Here is a 20,300-nt window from a genome sequence, read left to right as displayed (position 1 = left end):
AGTTAAATTTTTATAATTTAATAAACTTATAATAATATAACTTCTATTAATCTATATTTATATAATTTAAATAATAACATTATAGTTATAGATTGATATTTATTTTATTTACTTTTTATATTTATATATATTAAAGTTTTTAATTTTTCATTATGCATAATTACTGCTGTAAAAAAATATAACAAAACTAAAATATTATAATAATTATAATTTTATATTATTAACTTTATATCATAAGATATTGAATAAAATCTAAAGATTTATAATTATCTAGTAGTTGATTACTTAAAAGAAAAGTTTCAGTCAACATAGATTTATCAAACTGTTTGTAATAAATAGATATGAAAAATATGCTGCGTTGCATTTGCACAGACCATGTTTTGACTGATTCTATTGTTTCTAGCAGTTTGGTTGCTTGACTTGAAAGTGATGCAGGACTGAAGCTCATCATATCTTGAAGTTTCTCTGCTGCTTAAAAAAAAAAAAAAAACTTTCCTACTACCTATTTTGGCTTCCAGGTCTGGAATCCGGTTCTTTTCATGGAGGATGACAGGGGAGTCCTTCGGAAATGACACCGAAAACTGACCATGAAGTTGGAAGTATGATGCATTTCACCCTTCGAAAGCTGCATCTACGAAGAGGGCTGCAGGAGAAGCCCCGGAAAATGGCTGTGTACAGAGTTGCTTACATGCTGAAGGTAGTAACACATGGATGTGTACGATACAACTGCAGGACTTGTGCTTAAACAAGCTTCCTGCCACTCAGTTTTTCAAGACAATCTTCTGACGGGGGAATAATTTTACTTTCACTTTCACATGAGTATAAAGATGCTGAGGTTCAGATTATCAAACTTCAGCATCTTTTATTTTGTTTCGCTCTCTCTCTGTTTATTATTAATATATCTTTTCTCTTGTTCAACTCGATTTATCTTAAGAGCCACTTATATACATCTCTACCTCGGTCGCTCGTTCATGAGATAAAGAAGATCAAAGTCCTATTGTGCAATTGCGGAGTGCGACCAAAACAGGTATTGGCCGACGTGCAGGGTGGACTATAATTATGATGTCTAGGACAAGGAGCTGTGTGGCCTAGACAGCTTGCCCCGACTAATGCGATACTAAAATGGGCTACAGTATTATTTTAATCGTTCCCTCTGCAACCAAGGTTCTGAGTATATTCCTACCAGCAAAATGCAAAATGGGAGCTGTTCTTCTTGCAAGGCAAAAATGCCTTTACTAAAATAGCTTGAATGGTCAAGTGAGCATTCATGGACGTGTTGTCATAGGTTTTCTTGAGCTTTGGAGACATTGACAAGTGTGTGTGGGTTGGTGCTGCACACAGAGTTATCTCCGTTGAAGCCTGCTCAATCATGTCTATGGGCAAGTTTTGAATGAATGCATCTTGATCTATTTCAAACTGCCTTTTTTGTAATGCATCATAGATACAAATATAATAGTCATTGACTGACATAACTATCAACAGCTTTTTGACCAGTCCATATTCCAATATCGTTGTATCAATTTAGGTATGAGATGTTTGAAGTTGTACCCTTGCCAATGTCAAAACTGGTAGATTACAAGGATATCCTTTATATGGCTAGCAGTCGTATCGCAGAACTTATGCAAAAATGTAAAGGGGGATAAGAAAAATGTTGGCAAAATAAGGTATATCAAAATTCACACAGTCTCGAGGTGAAGCAAGCTGTTGCGAAATTCTCTCGATCTCATCTCTTCCTCATACAATTACATGCGTATCCTTAAAATATGTGCGTCCATCAATCCCTCAATTGCAACTCCTCTAGATAAATATATATACTGTTCATTGAATATGGCGATGTGATGGAGAGTATTCTTGGGTAGCGGGGACCTCAGCCCAGATGATGATAAGTTGGTAAGACTTTAAATGACATTAATTCTCTGGTCCTCATGGTGCAACTAATGTATGTGTGCATAAGTATTTCTAATGCCGATTTGTGGATGGTATGTATTCATCTTTTACGTAAATCATTGCGAGATGAAAGATAATATTTCATATATTGCAAGGCTACGAAAGAGTTGGTTGATATCATTAAGTTATAGTTGTAAGTATATATTTTCCAGCTAAATGACGAATTGTTCCTATGCAAGTTATGAGGAAAACGTACTGACAAGCAGGCATTGCCTCCCGAGTTAGTTAACTGTACGGCACCCAACGAAGCGCAAGCTAAGGACACAAGGAAATCACTTGTATAGCTAAGTACCCTGGTTTCAAGCCCCATGGATATGTACAACACTTGTTCTTATATCCGTTGGAGACCGCTCCATCGCGAAACAGCAGGCCTAGATCAGAAGAGGGAGACGCGGAATATATCCACTGGCCAATCACGGATTCAGTTCATCGCCCGATCGTCCGAGGAGTTATATTATTGTTTTCAAAGTTTCATGGGAAGGAATAAGGCCCACGCAGAGGAAAGAAGAATTTTCATTTGCAGCACGATGATGTTATTTATTGTTTCAATGACGGCATGAAATACATGGGGGGAATATCCTTAACCAGCTAGAGAGAAGTATATGTTTGCTCACAAAACCCAAATCAATATATATCACCATATGCCAATATACAGCCTATTTATTAATGAAATTCGCCCGTGAAATTTGGCAATCGTAACAACTCCATTACTTTAACGGCGACAACGAGGGTTGAGAAGTTGAGAGGTTATGAGAACTTCGATAAACCCGTGGAGCTCTACTCGTTTTATTCCTTCAAGAACGAAGCTTGGAATATCAAAGGGTCAAAAGTTGTGTCTGCTCCCCTGACTAGGCTGAACTCTGAACTCAAAGTACCCAATCAGAGCCCGAACCAGTGTGCCAGCTGCTGTTATGCTTGTTTCGACCAAGAAGCATTTGTGCATGACTTGCCAGGACCAACCATTTGTTAAATTTTATTTTGGCAGAACTGACAACCTTAGCAGTTGGGCTTTTCTGTAGCTGGGAATGCACATGGCCTTGCTAGGGAATCATATACGGCGGAGCATTTCAGCACCTATTATTTAATGAGGATGCTGTGTTCGCTGGCGGACTTGAGAATTGAACCAGTTCCTGGATAGTTGGCGGCCGAATACTGTGAACCTTCTGGCCCGTAGTTAGAGCCACTATACAGACAGATGCATTTCATGTACCCTGTGGATGTTGCCGTTATCCCTTGTATTCTCCTATCTTGAAATTGCCACTGGAGATGTCTCCCATTGCACAAATTATCTCAAGTGTTTGTAACACCGTAATTAGTAATATTTGCAAAACGGTGTATGGCTAAAGTAAGAGGAAATCGTGGTAACAAGACTACGTGACAAAGTGGATATCGAAAGATGAAAATATGTTGCCTTTTTCCTCCCTTCTCCTCCGCAAGGGTGGCTTTGGTGGCAATATGGGGGTCCGGCATGGCTAGGCTTGGAACCTGTCAGGAACACCGTTGGGTTAAACTAGCTACCTAGGAGAGAGTGGGATATATATGTTCCAGTTGATTCGGCCTTGGAAGAGAAGGGAAGAAGCCGAGAGTTCTCCGGCTGGCAACAACGCTGCATGATAACTTGATACTTCAACAGTCGCAAGCTTATGTTTCATATCAGTAAACAACAGCAATTGATAAATCAAGTAAGGAATTAAGGCGCAATGCTTACCGGATTCTTGTTATGCTTTCTTTGTCTTTCCTGACAATACTCAAGCGGACCGGTTTGATAATTTCGGAAAACCTAAGGTAAAAGGAGAGCCATGGATTATTTTTGTTGTCAAAACCTCGGTTATAACTATCACCACAGACCGAGATTGATAGGATAATCTGTTATTGTAGATAGAAATCGTTGTTTCTAATCTCAGTTTAGGATACTACTCAAAAAGGGGGGACGGTGGTAAAAAATTATGGCCGTTGATGGCTATATAGTTGGTGATTTGCTCTGGGGTTAGCCTATAAAATTGGCGACTCGACGCTTGTCATCTCCACCATTCCTCTCTCCACCCAAACCCTTCCACTCGCGGCCCCTCCCCGGCTCCTGATAATTCAAATCATTTGGAAAGACTAGAAGCTCCGAAGGACCAGCGTGACGGTGAGAGGAACGATTGAATGAGGCGGGACCGGAAATTCCTGCCGCTGGGAGTATTGGAAGGATGAATATGATTCCTTGATTGCTTCTGAACCACTTTTGGTAGTAACAAATCACGTACCCAGGCAGGGGATGTAAGTCATCAAGCGCAATATGCCGGCTATTGTTTCTGCGGATGTGTCATAGTATCTGTGGGTGCATTCCGATGCTACCCAGCCATGAACTACTGGAATTCATGGGGTACGAACCGGAACCTCGGACTGAAATATTGAATATAAAAGTTAATTGCCGGGTCCACTTTTATCCATCTGTTGAACTAGTTATTTCTGTCTTCTTTTTTTTGTATTTTCGTTCCCGATCCATGCCTGCAGGGATGGTTAGATCGCATCCTCCGTAGCTCTGCCTGTAATTTTTTTGGGGAGATATCCGCAGTTGCGAAAACCCAAGAAAAGCCCTTCCAAGATACAGATTATTGGGTCAGCTCTGATCTAGGCCCTTTTGACAAACCTTGGAAATACCATGCCGCTGCCACATGGAGACAATGATGAATCATTCGCGGTGATGGTGAGATAGTTAACCTAAAAACTCCTGAATACGGAACTCGAAAGCAATGTGACTTTCCATATGCAGTTTGCAACAGCAACAAAAGGGGTTGTACGAGGCATATACACTGCGGGTCAATTCGTTCTCTTCTTTCTTAAAACCCCCTTGTGTTTCTTTGCTTGTCAAGGGGAGGCAAATGGGGGATGATGAGGGGGAAAATAATGAAATCAACATCGAATGTATCAAGACCCTCTCCACAACTCCACAGTGTGGACCCAGAGACGATACCGGCACTCGGCTGAAAGGTGTCGTGCGCGGGTTGATGTGCTGGTGCGTATACATTCCAACTGAAGGAGAATAAAAAACAACCAATAATAAAAAGAGATAGGAAAGATTTTCTTTCCCGGGTATCTTTTCATCTCTGACAGCCGTACATGAGCATTTCCCCTTTTTGCACTCCCCATTAAAACGAGTACGCAAACTCAAATCATTTTCAAAAAAAATAAAAATAAAAATAAAAATAAAAAATAAAAAACCCAACCCCACTCCACAAATGCCGAGGATCTCCCGAAACTTCCTGTGAGGCGGAAGCACGGCTCTTCTCTTCTTGCATTGAATCTTGCATGGGAGCTTTGGAAAAACTTTTGTTTTTGGCTCCTTTATGCCCCTTTTCTGGCAGCAGGAAAATGTGGCTGGAGAGATACGGAGTTTCGAGGCGGTGAGCGGATACCTGAGAAATCAACATCCCCAACGATACTCATATGTTGTGTTTCCAGCTGTATGAAGGTCATATAGTGCGCATAAATCATACATATGGCTCTCCGATGGGGAATAGACTGCTGTTATCCTTTGATGCTGTTCATCCCGCTGTGCAACGAAATGGAATAAGCAAACATAAACATGGGCTGGTGATCAGATAGGTAATTTGGTGTCCGCTGGCATCTGAGTAGGCATTCGAAAACGATTCACCTGGAAAGTAAAAGCATAGCTGATGCAAGCCATGGTGACCAATTCCTACTCTCTAATCCCGTGGAAGCTCCCAATCTGATGGCAGCGGGGATCATAAGGATCCCAGAATACAAGTTGCACCAGGCTCCTTCGGTTGGAACTGGGAAATTGTAGCTGGAGCCAGATGCAGCGCAACAGGGGAATGCAGTAGTAAGATTGTAAGATTGTAAGATTACAGTGAACCATCACGCATCCTGCTATATTTTTGTGTTCTGTGCCATTCAGATGTAATTGGATTCCCCGCTCCCTCATTCATATGCACTGTCCACAGGTTTGCGAAAAAAAAACACTTTGACCTATCTCAACCTCATAAATGCATAGATTTGCCGGTTTTTGGATGATTGTTTTGAAATTGCTCTTTGCGTCATAGTCAAAGTCAACTGCTTGGCTTTTGGCATCGAAACTGCCCGAATGGGGTATAGCGTACCCCGGATTTAAAGTTCATCCGCCAATTTAGGGTTGCTCTATGGCCCTATTTTAGCCCTTTTTAGGACTAGAGCCAATCTATAATATTATGCCATGTCTCACCGCCCTATGATGCATTCTATTCCCCCGAGTCAACAGTCGGTGAAGGACAAGATTGGCTTGCAATGTATGCAATTATCTTCAAGGACAGCCTTGAATATGGCGTTCATAGGATGAAATAGCGTTGACTTCCTTGTCTGTCGACATGATACCCGGATGTTTCGTTGGTATCTCCAGTATTTTATTTACATGATTTTCTCCCTGATATCACCAGCCGATTGATTCAGCATCACATCATGGCTCCTCGTCAACGGACCACGGCTAACCTTGACGACTCGAGATCAGAAGCCTCCAGCGGTACGAGAGAACGGCATCCCACCGGCACGAAGGGCCGCAGGGCAGTCAACGCCGCTGCAACCAGTAACCCAATATCTTCCAAGGACCTTAAAGCAAGTGCAGCTACCACCACTACGACAGGCGGCCAAAATGCTGAACCTGATCATTCCGGGGAGCCATCTGGGGTAAATAATCCGCTGTTGTTTTCAGTGTTTATTTTCTCTATTATTCCTCCTCCGGTTCTATATCTCAAACAGAGAAAGGCCTATTCTTTGAGGAGAGAGGCGCAACAATTACCCTCCATTTCGCACGACCATTTTTTCAACCCCCGATAAACCCAAACAATACTAACTCCAAAACCATTCATTCGCAGATCAATTGGTCAAGCATGCCACTTTCTGTCCTCCACCAATACCGACATGCCTATAACCTTCCCTGTCCCAGCTCATCCTCCTCACAAATATCCTCCATCATCCTAAATCAAGGGATTGGCCTCCGTTCCCCCACAACAATCGCCGCTCGACGGGCCCAGCTCTCTGCACGGCGCAAAGCCGCGAATGATGCAAGCGCTTCACGACCTTCGAAAAAAGATGATAACACTAATAATACTGCGGTTGCCGCTAGTGGAAGTGGAGTTGGCAATGGTATGGACCTAGAGAGCAGTAGAGGCGTTGCTGGCATGGACGTGCATGGCATTTCGACATTTCGCGGTCAAGGAAGGGTAACGAAGGACCACCTTGCCACGGCGGTGAGGAAACATTTTAATAACGTTGGCCTTGTAGAGCAGGATGCTATTGCAAGGTTCTTGTATAAGGTTCGCGAGGAGGGGAAGGGTCATGAGTTTCGTCTGAGGTTCCAGCCGTGATATGGAGGCCTCGAATAGCAGTATTTCCCTTTTTGTGCTTCCATTTTTCTCTTTGGCAAACTGCTGTGTACTTTGCTAGAGGTTTCGCCCCCTAGATATCATACCCTCTGTTTGGTCAGGACTCATATTTATGTTTTGCTTTTGCTGTTCCCCCCTGGTTTTTACCAGGAGTTGGAAGTTGAATATTGAATGGATGTGTTTCAGTTGCTTCCCTGGCTTCTGTCTTTCCGCTCAATGCTGCCCCTTGTTTTGCACCCTGATGTATTAAGGTTCATTTGTTGCTCTCTATGGCCATTTTAAAAGGCTTTCATATCATATCAGTATTTGGCATTTATTTATTGCATATGGAAGTCGATTTTTTTTTTTTTTCATGCATCATCATTTTATTTTATGTGAATTTTTCTATTTCCTTGACATAACGGACTTGAGAAGCATCTACCTATATTTGCACCTGTACACCGGTGTCAACAACAAGACAAACACATCCCTAATATTTGTGAGTTTTGGAAACAATTTTCATCTGACTCCTGATTTTTTCTCCCGATCACATATTCCTGACTTTCAAGGAACCTCAATATTTCCATCAAACCATAAACATTAATGATATCATCTAGTTTATTTAATACAGTCCTCTGGGTCTAAAGCACTCAAGAGGCAACTATATGATCCGAACATAATCCACTACCCGTAGTATAGCGAAAATTGAACGAAATATAGCCTTTCATAGGAGCCGAAGCATCAAAATACCGAAGTATGGGCTAGAATGTATGTATATCCTGTTTCTTGCTTCTCCTTTCCAAGGTGCCTATTCCCTTTCCCTGGTTACCTTTTATTATCCCATTCACTGCTTGATATAGAAATGCTCTCCCGTTTCGAGAACTTCAAGCTCGTCCCCGACACGGAGGGTGAATTCTGTGCATACATCGTTAAGCTATTGAAAACATCCATCCCATGAGGGAGTCAAATATACTTTTTTTCGGGGGGGGGGAGGCCGGGGGGGGGAACTTGTATGATGAGTTCCGAAAATAGCATTTCCATTCTAATTCAGGGGTACCCAAAAAACGAACTCAAATGGCAAGACAAAAAGGAACACACCTTGCACAGCAGGAACGCACTGCATCCCCAAACATGCATTGTTGGCATCTCCAGGATCGATACACCGGAAGCTCTTTAGCGTTTTATCCGGCTCAGCTCTATGTCTCAAACCAGTGTTCGGGTCTACGTTGGGTAACCGGCACCGCACTGTCCGACATGACGTGTATACCTCTATCCCCCCATCTCCACCCTTGCGGCTGTGGGGTTGCTTATCATCGGGAATCTCTGACATAATGCCGTCTTGATTTCCGCGGTGCTGGGTTTCCAGTTGCTCATTGAGCAATTGGCTTTTACCATTTCCACGCCCGGACACAAACCGTACTAATTTCCAAGAATCTTCTTCAAATGCCTTGCTCCCCTCAATAACAATGTTCGGCCGGAACCGACGCACTGAAAACTTGGGAATAGCATGGCTCGTCCGCTCCGCGACCTCTCGCACACTGGCCAGTCCCAACATGTGCAGCGGGTATGCATCCGCAAACCCCGTGGTAGGTTGAAAACCTAGAGCCTCCTTGCGCGGTGCGCAGCGGAAAACATTCCGACGATGCTCTGGATCGACTCGGAAAAGAGTGAGTGGTCTTGAGGGTTCGAGAAACGTAATAAGAGACGGCGGGATATGCTTTCCGTAGTCGACAGCCATTGGGTTGTCTTTCCAGATACGCACCGGGCGATAAGGATATGTACTTGTTTTGCTATTTGATGGCGGTGGGTGGAGGGGTACATGGAAGGATTCTTCCCGCGAGCAGAGACCCAACTTCATTCCGATGGATATCAATAGAGATGACAGACCCGTGCCGCTTGGGGTACGAGGATAGTTTATTACCAGAACGCCTTTGGAGAGAACATCTGGGTGATTTACTGAGTACGAGCGCGATGAAGGGTCCGGAACCCAGATCTCCGGTCGGATCAGGGCCATTCTGGAATACTTCCCATCGCGCATTGTGCGGCATATCCATTGCCCTGTTGGTTTATCTTGTTGTTGTTGTTGTTTCGCCACAGCTGCTGCTGGTGGAGTCTCCATATACTCCGCAAAGCAGAATTGGCGGTCATATGCCATGCCCGTACTCACAAATTGGGCAATACTGAATTCAACACCAGCACAGCTCTTGATAGGGTACGCTAGCAGGGCCTTTATACGAATTTGCCCCTTCCCTGCATCATTCTTCTGGTTCTGCCTCCTCTTCCGTCTTCCATTCGTGTCATAGTTACCCTCATCATTGAGGTTCGAGAAATTATGCAAGCCCAATTTTCGACATCCCTTGGGTTCGCGGGCTGCTGCACGACGACTCAAAAGTTCCCAGGACAAGAGAAGGAATATGGGTGAGAGACAGAGGATGTAGATGAGTGCGAGAAAGGTGGTGGTAACAGAGAGGTGCAGCCGCAGGAAAATACTGTCCAATCGTTGGGTGAACATGGCGCTTAAAGAACAACAGAAAATGGAAAAGAATGTGTTGCTAGTGTAATGAAAGGTAAATACAATGACAGGAAGCAATTCTTTTTCCTTTCTTGTTCCTCTTATTCTTCGTTGGTGAGGGCCAAAATAAGTTTTTTTGCAACCTAGTTCCGGCAAAGGCATGAGTTGATTGCCGAGAGGTTAGTTATGAGCTGAGCTGAGAAGAAGCATCTCATTCAATAATTAAATCCACGCAAAATCGTCGAACAAAGATAGTTATCCCCCTTCTAAATTCTCCTTATGGCTCCAGCGCACGAGTGGAAATTGGCTGGTCGAGAGGCAAAAAGGCGTCGCAAGGAGTGTCACGAAATAGTCAACTCTTGAGGCCGGCTAACTAAAATAGCCGAATGCCCCTAACTAACTATTACTATGTCCCCAGTTATGTAGTTGAAAGCTGCGATACATGAAAATACTTTGGTGAGTGGTTGAACACTTGCGTTGCATATTATGAATAATTGAATTCAGCACTCTCTGTTCCACTGTGTGGGGAGATGGGGGGGGGGGGGGGGGATTGGTTAGTTAACTAGTTATACCATTCTCTCCCTCCCCGTTAAATTGCCTAGACTGACAAGCAACAACTACGCTCGGTTCGAATTTCAATCTTAGAAAACAGCAACACACTGCAATCTCCGAATACAGTGGATTTTCAACCTAAGCGGGAAGATTGAAGAGATTGCTCTTATCAAGATTTGTGTCGAGAGGGAGGAACTATGCAACGCCAATGGCATCACACGATTCTCGGATGAAGTAGCAAAAGGGTCTTTGATTATACACTGAGCGTCTCTATTCTACGTCCCGCTTAGTGGATGAAGGTGCGAAAACGCCAGTTATAAGCCAATGGCGGTAATAAAGATGGGAGTGGTAGTTCCGAAGAAAAATGAATATAGCCTGTTTCTTGACGAGTGGATTACGAGGTTTGACGCTGCTGAGGAGAAAATAAGAGTTGAGCACAGCGCACTCAGGTGGTCTGAGATCCCTGCAAAGAAGAAGTCGGCTCGCGGCGTTCAGGATATACATGGTGTGATAGGGAGATGATGAAAAATCTGACTTCCGCTTGAAATGTTAGAAATGGCGGTTAAGGGCGTTGAAGGGCCAACGATGAAAAGCTGTGCGGCATATCGCCACCAACACCACCCGCGTTATTTACCTGGTTTTCCTGATCACAATTTTAAACGGCGAAACAGGCAAATTATCTCCTGCAGCTGTCCAGTTCAGGCATCCTCATGTACAATAACACGCAAAGAAGAGGAGGCGGCACGTGGAGAGTGCCTGGCCCCATTATTTATGTCGTAAGAGTCAGCTCATAGATCTGCATTTTGAAGTTCAACGGATGGAAGTAAATATCCCTCAGGCAAATTGACGATACGCTCAGAAACTGATTTAGTAGTCATCATAGAAAGGGCACTGATCCCATACCGGACTCCGCTGGATTCATCATGTCAAGAAGATCTTCCGTATGACGGACATTCTATGATGAATATGGAACAATTCAACAAAAGCTACAGCGTCAGTTAGTTAGTTACTGAACATCTTGGAGGAATGCCCTTCATATAGATTGCTCCCGTCATATTCTAAGTTCAGAACAACGATTCCTCAACAATATAGGCCTTGAGTGACGCGGTAAAAGCCAGGCTGATTCATATACCGTCTTCAATACTTTCACGTAGTTAATCCTCTACTCCACACTGTTTAGTTCGTTAACTGCAGTAATTAGTTAGTTCCAGCAAGAATGTCTATACATGATTATCTTCAGAATTCTCATCATAACTGAGCCGTAAAATCCTATCAGTTTTCAATCTAATGGCTTGCGTAAATTCCAGACGAACCACTTTGCACCTTCATAAGCTCGTATTATTTCGATATCATCAGCAATGTTTGCGCTGGAGGTAGGTCGGTTGGTGATTATTTAAATAGTTTGTTAGATAACTAAAGCCAAGGTCACTCACTCAAAAGGAACATCAACTTCCAATTCTCCCTGCAAATCCCTGAGCTTCGCTCGACGATTGCCAAACGTTTCGCGAAAGCATCTCTACTTACTATATTAATATATCTTTTGATCATCGTCTAAATCCTAGAAACCGAATGTGGTACTCTCTGGATTATATGTAGTGGGCACGCACCTATGACGGGCCACGAAGAAGACATCGCGAAATTCTCCAGCCCAGAGGAGGGTATGTATGCTTGAGCTGTACATTTCTGCTGTTATGTAGAATCATTTGACCGGAGATAATATGTTGAACATGCTCCATACTTATAACCCGCATACTTGTCACGGGCAACCCTCCACATACTTTCTTCTCAGTACTCAGTTTCATACACGTTTCTTAATATCATAACGCTGACTACTTAATAGCACGCCATAGAAAAGGGCCAGAGGACTCATTTCGTTTGTTTGGAGATGTTAGGTCATCTCTCACATCAAACCAGGAGCGTGAAAGCGCGATACCAACAGGACTTCCACGGCTAGATGCTGCGTTAGCACTGCGCCCTGGCGTGAGATCATCCCCTCTGGATCCAAGAAGGAGCAATGTATATTTCCAGGCCCACCCAGCTGCGCCCACTAAAGGGGTCCGGCGTGGGGAGATCACGGAGGTTATGGGGTCCCGAGGTGTAGGGAAGACGGCTTTTGCGTGAGTGTATTTTGAAAGCGTTTTCTGGCATACCTAGGACTCCCTCCTGGGTCAGAGCAAATTGCGGCTAATGTGTACCATTCAAGAATGAGAATTGCAGCAAGTGTATTGGAAGCTGGACAGAAAGTTGTCTGGATAGGTTAGTGTCGAGTTCGAAACTCTTCTTATCGACCTTGTCTCCCCAAGCACCTCCTTCAAATATATCCTGGGAAACCTCTATCTCATAATCCACACTGTAACATACAAAATATATTCAACACTCCTTCTAACAATGGTAGATACTGCGGGGCCCATGAACCCAACGAGGTTCAAAGACATCCTCCGCAGGGAGAGAAATCCAAAATTGCCCCACAACCCATCTACGGCGCCATCATCATCATTGAGAGAGAAAAAAATGGACGAAGTCCTTAACCAGCTGCTGTACTTCCATCCGCCAACTCTAGCACACCTCCTAGCCCTTATATCTCACCCACCAAAGGGTTTCCCCCCTCAAGATACAGGACTAATAGTGATCGACTCAATATCCTCTCTCTTCACCTCTGAATACTGCACGAAGCTACCACGGGAACGCAAACTAAACACCACAAAAACCACAAGAGTTACAGCCGAGACCAAAGAAGAAAGAACCCGCTGGAAAATCATCGGCAATCTGGCGATGAATCTGAAAAAGCTCGCCGCAAGACTCAATTGCGCTGTGATTACTATAAATGAGATGGCATCGCGGTTTAGAGAAAAGAAGCCGGCTATATTACACGAAGCCCTATCAGGCGTAACGTGGGATTCCGGTGTTGCTACGTGCATAGTGCTTTGTTGGCAGTGGTTGCCGCCCAGCTTTCGATTGCGAGTGCCCATGAAACGTGTGCGCTTCGCGGAGGTTGTTAAAATTGAGAAGGTTGGGCTCGTGCATGATAGGGCGCAGAGGGTTATTCCATTTGTGATAAAAACGGTATGTGATATATAACAAAATCACATACGCACACAGAAAGAGAGAGAGAGAAGGGGATTGGGTGGGAGTTACCACCTCGATATCTGAGATTTTTGTTGGTGACTTGTTTTTGAACTAGAGGAAGCTGTATTTCTATGAATACACAACTACGTACATGCGGGCTGGACCAACGGGAAATACGATAGTAGTTGACAATATGTGAATAGACCGGTCTCTACGAATTCGCTCCTCAAACGTGTGGGAAAGCACTATCGATCTCTATCCGCCGTCCCAGTTTGCATCTAGCGCATGCCCAGTCGAAACGGAAACTCGACCAGTCTAAAGGGAGTCTGGAAGCAAGACGGAAACGCCGAATTGATCTCGCTGAAACGCCAGATATCAAAGTGGAAAGTAGTGAGGAGGACGAAGGTATTAACGGAACGACACCTTCTGAATCCTCCTTAGCGTTATTGGTGAAGGAAGAGGAGGGAGACGAGTATGAATGGTTGGATGAGGATGAAGCCGAGCTTGTCCCTGAGTTCTCCGATGAAGAAGGGGTTGGAAGCGATGATGGAAATGATCGTGGAAATGGTAATGGTGACAACAGTCCCCGTCCGGTTCGTGCTGCGGAAGGAGTTATTGATGACGATACTGTGCTTTTACTACAGAATATCCCTGATGATGAGGAATTTGATTGAGTAATTGGTTTTCAATGCAATTCGTCGTTCGAGGAAATATAACATATCATACAGGCGACTTGAACATTGACATGAAGGGTAGGCCTAGAGATACTAGACGGGAACTAAGCATTCAAACTTCGATATATTGACGGCTGAAGTGTCGTAGGAATTGCCATGAAACGAGAGATGTAGTCGAACAACTTTTTGTCACTATATCTGACATTACCTAGGTTAAGCCCTTCCAAAGTAGTTACGGGTTAACGGTGAGATGTCAGATCTGCGGGTATGGCGACAGGGCTGACTGCAATCTGTGATGCACAAGACACACAAGGATATAAATCTTCAGGATAAACAGAAAAGCAACTTAACAAATTCCGAACAGCCAACTAGGAAGGGCATCAAAGTTAGTTCATGGCGTGCATTCAGTTGACATTAAAGGTGGCCAGCGCGGTTGAGAAAATCCTATCCGTGAAACATTCAATCTGTCTGATAATAGTTAACTAGTAACGTAATCCACCACCCAACGCCCGTTTACACCCAACGCCCGCCATTTCGCCATCACTATGATGAAATATTTTCAACATTATTTCAACAACGCAATTAGATTTTAAGATGATATATTATAGGATGAAAATATATATAGAAAATTACATATAAAAATATATAGCTAATTCAGTAAATGTTTGTTTGGCTTAATAACTCGCCTGGAATGTGAAATCTTGGGTGGAGGCAGATTCAGCGAGCAAGCAGTCATTAAACCAGTAGAGATTGCAATATCATCATATCCCTCTGGCAGTGGATCTGTGGGCACCCTGGCAGGGCTCTGAAAACGTGATTTAGCCACTCTTTGCGAAATCAATGGTCTACTTTCCTGATTAGTAAGGTGATTTTTGAATTCTTCAATCATCTTCTTATTCAATCATGATTGTAGCTGTACAGCAGCTCATTCTTCCTTTTCTTTTTGCTCCTGAGCCTTTTTCTCATCTCTAAGCTCCTTGTCAATCTGCCGTTGAGCAGCTCTTGCGGCCTTATCCATTTCCTTTTGCTGTTTTGTGGCCTGGTGAGCTGCCTCCCACTCCATCCTCTGCTGGATGATATCTGCCTCCTTCTGTTCCTTAAGAATAGTGTATTGCAGCTTTGCATCCTCCTTACAAGCTTGCTCATCCTTTTTGGCAACCTCTGAGGCCGCCAAATTCTCACAGATGCTCTGCACCTTTGCTGGTGAGAAGAACTGTATCAATGATGGATTCAAGGGATCTAGCAACCCCATTGCCCTGCCACACTTGCAATGTCTCCTCTCTTGATTAAGAGCTTTTTGAAGCTGCTGATTCTCTATTAAAAGAACCTCTTTATCAAGAGCAAGATTTTCCCCTGCACGGATCACCCAGTTGAGATCATTAGATATTTGATGCTGCTGTTGCTTGACTTGCTTCACCAATTTCCACAGGCCAACAATAGAAGTAGGTGTTCTTGGTTGATATATTGCGTCAGGGGGGGGGTGCAAGGTCATATTTGAAGCTTTTTAAGAATGTGTTCTGGATTGAATGGATGTAGGCCAGTAGCAGCAAATGCAGCTTCAATATTTGAAGATGTAACTGCCTCCTTCCACACAGTGTCAAAAAGCTGCCAAAAAGACCTCTTTGTAGTGTGTATGAATCCCATTCCAGTTCTCATTCATTCATTCAGTTGTTTGGAATATGATTTACCCAATGGTCCAAATATCCCAACATCTAGCGGCTGTAATCAGTGTGTAGAATGGGGAGGAAAGACAGCAAGTAGAATTCAATTCCAATCTGCGTAATTGATGAATGCCATATTAACATGGGATGAGTGGCCATCCAATATAAGAAGTCTATATCTGCGGTCTGCCTTCTTTTTTGTAAGAGGTTCAAAGATCTTCTTTAACCATGTTAACCCATATTCATCATTGCTCCACCCATTTTCTGAAGCAGCAAAGTAGGTCTGATCCTTTTCACTATCAAAATCTTCAAGCCAAGTATCTTGCATATCTCTTGATTCCTCTTGATATATGAGAGCAGGTGGGAGTGAAGTTCCATCTGCACAAATTAAGGCAAGTAGTGTTATGAATTCTCGATTGCCATCCTGGCTGGCACTTATCATACAGCCTGATTTGAGCGAATTAATCAATACAATATGTTTGAGGGTGTGAATGAATCCTAATAGGAATCCTTTCTCATCAAAGTTGTAGATATTCACAGGTTCAAGGTTGTATTTTGTGATTTTTGTCTGCAGCTGAAAAATTAAGATAAATTAGCAAGATGAGAATTAAAAAAGCAGTATAAGAAAGAAATCTATTACAAGATCAAAATAATGCTTGAAGTATGCAGAATTGTCTGCAATCTTGCATTTTTGGTCAATATTTCACAGGTAGAGTAACTTGATCACATCCTTGTGGCGCTCACAGAACTGAGCCACCCAGTTGACTTCAATAGGTGCTTTTAGAATCTCAACAACAAGATTATGAAGGATTTGAGGTGTACAAGGGAAACTGCAATCTGCTAATTGATTGATATGCAGTGTTTGATTGCAAGGTAGTAACTCTCAATCTCACTCTTTTTTATAGTATTGAGTTCTATCTAAACAAGACTGCCTTGGAAAATCTTGTTCAATTGATTGCTCAGATGAGGTGATTTGAAATCAAGTATATTCTTCATATCTTGCATTGTCTTCTTTATCACTTGAATATGATGTTGTAGCTTTTCAATTGTCTTGAGTAAGAATAGCTGTGATAAAGCAGTATCTGAACAGCTTGATTACAGTGAAAAGAAGTCTTCTTCATATATTTACAACTCAGAGTAGTCAGGGATTTTTGAATCTAGCTTAAGCAGTATAGATTGTGAGTTGAATGAGACAATACCACAATTCACAAAGTTAGTCTGAATAGTAAAAAATTGAAAAGTCTTTTTACAGACATCAACTAGATTCTGTAGGAATTGACATTTTTCATACTACTCATATCCATATCACACAGCTTGATTAACTGTCTTTGAATGATAGTGCTTATACTACTGAAAAGACATGCTATCTAGAGATTGCAGTATATGAGTTGAATGTGAAGAAAATTTATATAGAATAATCTTGTGAAGATTGCAATATTATAGAAATTTTTCAGTGAGATGAGATTCATAATTGTCAAAAAGCAGTAATTGATGACTGTCTTGCTAATGTTTTTTAGAGATCTCATTAAAGTACTGAATCTATGCAAAGTCAATCTCATTATTGATATAGCCAGTATCTGATGTCATGATTGTATATTTGTCCAGTAGATTACTTTATATATATCAATCTTCAAGTTGAGTTTTGAATTTCATGATGATGAAGAGATTCAATATCTCATTATCTGCTGAAACACACTCAATCACAGTGATTAATTCTTGAGAATATGATGAAGTTATAACTGAATTAAAGTTTTTAAAAGCAGTAATAACTCATTCTCCATGTTCTTGACCCTCTTGAAAGTCAATCTTATCAAAGTTGTAGATATTGCAGATTTGAAATGTGTACTTTTGAAGTAAAATTTTCAAATAGTCAAATCACATCTTGATGTAGCTAATATTCTCAACAGTAATTCTTTTCAGATTCATTGTCTTCTGCTTAACTCTTTTATACTCATTCAAGCTTTGTATATATCAATAGATTCACATCTTGCTGACTATGAGTAGGGAGGTTGAAGAATCAGTATGATGATATTTGAGAATGAGATTCACATTATCTTGAATCTGCTCTGTGGTCAGTGAGCAATTATTTCTGTTCATATGAGCTATTCACTCTTTTAATGTGTCCTCCTGACTCTTGCTAAGCTTCTTGTTTGATGCAGTCTTTGCATTGCATGTTTTTCTTTCATTGATTTTTACTCAAAGACATTGATAAGAAACATTGAATTTGTGTGCCAGAGGTAGGATTTTTTGTTTTCAATTGCCATTATAGACTTCAATGGCACTCTGAATACATTTTTCAAGATCATCTATCTTATTGGTCATGGTGGTGGTGATATATTAATATTTGAAGATTGATTAATGAAGAAGTTGATATTTTTATCATTACACTGTTTTTATCATTACGCTGTGGCGCACCCACATCAGGTGTGGGTGCGCGGAGGCACGATTAGATAGTAGATAATCTTGATGTAATGGTAAATCCCCCCCCAATCCTCCAACCCCACAATGCTCTGTCAACCAGTTAGGAGTTTCTACGGTGATTCCAGTGTGTGTTTAGTGACGGCCATAAACCCCTATATCGCTGATTTCCATTTCACAGAACCACTGATCACCCCCGTTCAAATTACCCCGAGAAATGATTGAAAAGATCAAGAGCTGGCACCCGCCACGACCTATGATATTGCGTCTATTTCCATACAGAATCTGCCCTCTTTTCAATCCTATTTCGTTCATAGAATCATAGAATAAAAATTCACACAATCTTTGTGCATGTATATTTACACTCAATATGAGATGCTGGGGAAGTTCTCCAATTAGAAACTTATAAGGATCAGTGTCTGTCCCTCCCAATAACTTGTCAACAAACATAACATTTCATTAGAGATGGTTATCATACGGCACGGCAAAACGCAATAGAGATGAGAGGAGCCAGTTGAGTTCAGCCTTTTTTTCTTTTCTTTTTTTGGCAGAAAACTGCCAGTTAGACTGACCCGCGGATCCCAGATTCGACCGAAGGCTGAACACAAACAAGTAGACATTACAATGATGTATGGGAAAATCAAGCGGCAGTTTAGGGAGACAGAAACCACCACAGGGTGTCAAGGCACATCTTGAATAGAGCATTATCCATCTCCTATTCACTGGGTCTAGAGAGCGGCCGGATCTTCTGTGTTGGCCTCCAGTATCAATCAGAGCCAGAGAGTCTCAGATCAGCGGTTCAGCCAATACCTAAAATGGTCGAACAACCTACAATTGACAGACTGTTCGCAGTGACCTAGGCAGCCATTGCTTGAGTCATACGAATTTAGCAACCAAGCATCCAGAGTTGTTTGGAATGGGTGTTGAAGGCAACATCAAGAGAGAGCACAGCGGAATGAAAAGACGAAGAATAGGAGTTCAGAGAACCTGTTATTCTTGGCAAACCATGCAATCCAATTTGTTGTCATCGGAATCGGATAGTTATTGGAATCCGGCGATGAGAGACAGGTACCTCAAGACCCATAAATAAGAGGTATGATCGGGTGTTGCAGGGAGATATGGAAAAATCCGTAAATATGCGGTTGAAAACCCTGACACAAACAATAATACTCCGTCGCTCGAAATATACGACTGTCTATTATTGACACCGTCTGGCTGTATACAAGTTGAACCTTGGAAAGCAGCCCTCAGCTTCAATTATTCACATTGCTCCGCTCCTATTAAGCAATGGACCTCTGGAATCTGGAGAGGAATTGATAAAATCCACCACGCGGCTAATTGCACCACTTTGAGAATGGCATATAAACCGGATTCTGCTAAGGCAAATAAATGGGCTGCTATTTATCCAGACCGTGATATCAGAGCAAGAAATCAATACTTTGATATCCCAATATTTTATACATGAGACTGCATAAATAAAAAATGATTCAGCACTGCATAATTTTTGGTTCGATGGATGGAGTTCTTGACCGTGCAACCAACAGTGGGAAGGTTGCCGTTGGCCTGAGATGTTCACCGTTCAATTATGCCGCACGTCTTGCTCTTGGATGCTCAACCATGCACTTTGTTGGATCTGCTCACCTGGATCAGGGAATTCCCAGTTTGCACTTCGCTCACGCTCTAATCACCAACCGAAGCCGGGTATGCATATAATATCGCCGGATACTACTATTTTGAGGTTTCACAATGCGATGGCAACGTTGAAGTTCGGTTTGAGAACAAGGGGAAGAAGCATCCTCTCGTGGATATTTGAAGCAGAAATACGCGATCCGTTTTTTGTCACCCCCAGCTGACTCACATAATAACTCTTTTACCAAGCCGAAAACCTTCCTGAGGTCAAACCGAGTCAGGTTCTGGTGGGAGGCCGTTCTTTAGAGATATTTACGGATTCCTTTCGCTCCCCCACTGATCAAACGACCGAAAAAGGCTTGTTTATTCAGAGAAGAAGTCGGCTTTCTCCTTGACACAATCCCCTCAGTCCATGTGGCTCAATGGTCCAGTCTGGGGTTACAGTTGAACATGGTCTAAAGTTGGGCCTTTTTTAAAACCATTCTGGTCACCCATCTAA

At 42.5% G+C, this 20,300-nt stretch overlaps 3 protein-coding genes across 3 annotated transcripts; 2 read left to right on the top strand and 1 right to left on the bottom strand.

Annotated features, from left to right (window-relative positions):
* Positions 1-6,387: 6,387 nt before the first annotated feature.
* Positions 6,388-7,292, top strand: PADG_03231 (uncharacterized protein; the record flags this gene model as incomplete). Its single annotated transcript, XM_010760487.1, has 2 exons — positions 6,388-6,612; positions 6,801-7,292. The coding sequence occupies 2 exons, from the start codon at positions 6,388-6,390 to the stop codon at positions 7,290-7,292; spliced, it is 717 nt and encodes a 238-aa protein (XP_010758789.1).
* An 841-nt stretch (positions 7,293-8,133) lies between these two features.
* On the bottom strand, positions 8,134-9,801 carry PADG_03230 (uncharacterized protein; the record flags this gene model as incomplete). Its single annotated transcript, XM_010760486.1, has 2 exons — positions 8,134-8,204; positions 8,388-9,801. 2 exons carry the CDS (start codon positions 9,799-9,801, stop codon positions 8,134-8,136), a joined length of 1,485 nt encoding a protein of 494 aa, XP_010758788.1.
* Positions 9,802-11,962: 2,161 nt separating this feature from the next.
* On the top strand, positions 11,963-14,093 carry PADG_03229 (uncharacterized protein; the record flags this gene model as incomplete). Its single annotated transcript, XM_010760485.1, has 5 exons — positions 11,963-12,011; positions 12,194-12,470; positions 12,557-12,609; positions 12,749-13,416; positions 13,623-14,093. 5 exons carry the CDS (start codon positions 11,963-11,965, stop codon positions 14,091-14,093), a joined length of 1,518 nt encoding a protein of 505 aa, XP_010758787.1.
* Between the last annotated feature and the right edge of the window lie 6,207 nt (positions 14,094-20,300).

Source organism: Paracoccidioides brasiliensis (genome assembly GCF_000150735.1).
Source record: "Paracoccidioides brasiliensis Pb18 unplaced genomic scaffold supercont2.3, whole genome shotgun sequence".
Classification (NCBI taxonomy): domain Eukaryota; kingdom Fungi; phylum Ascomycota; class Eurotiomycetes; order Onygenales; family Ajellomycetaceae; genus Paracoccidioides; species Paracoccidioides brasiliensis.
The sequence above is the reverse complement of the archived record's forward strand: the minus strand, read 5'-3'. Positions and strand labels throughout refer to the sequence as shown.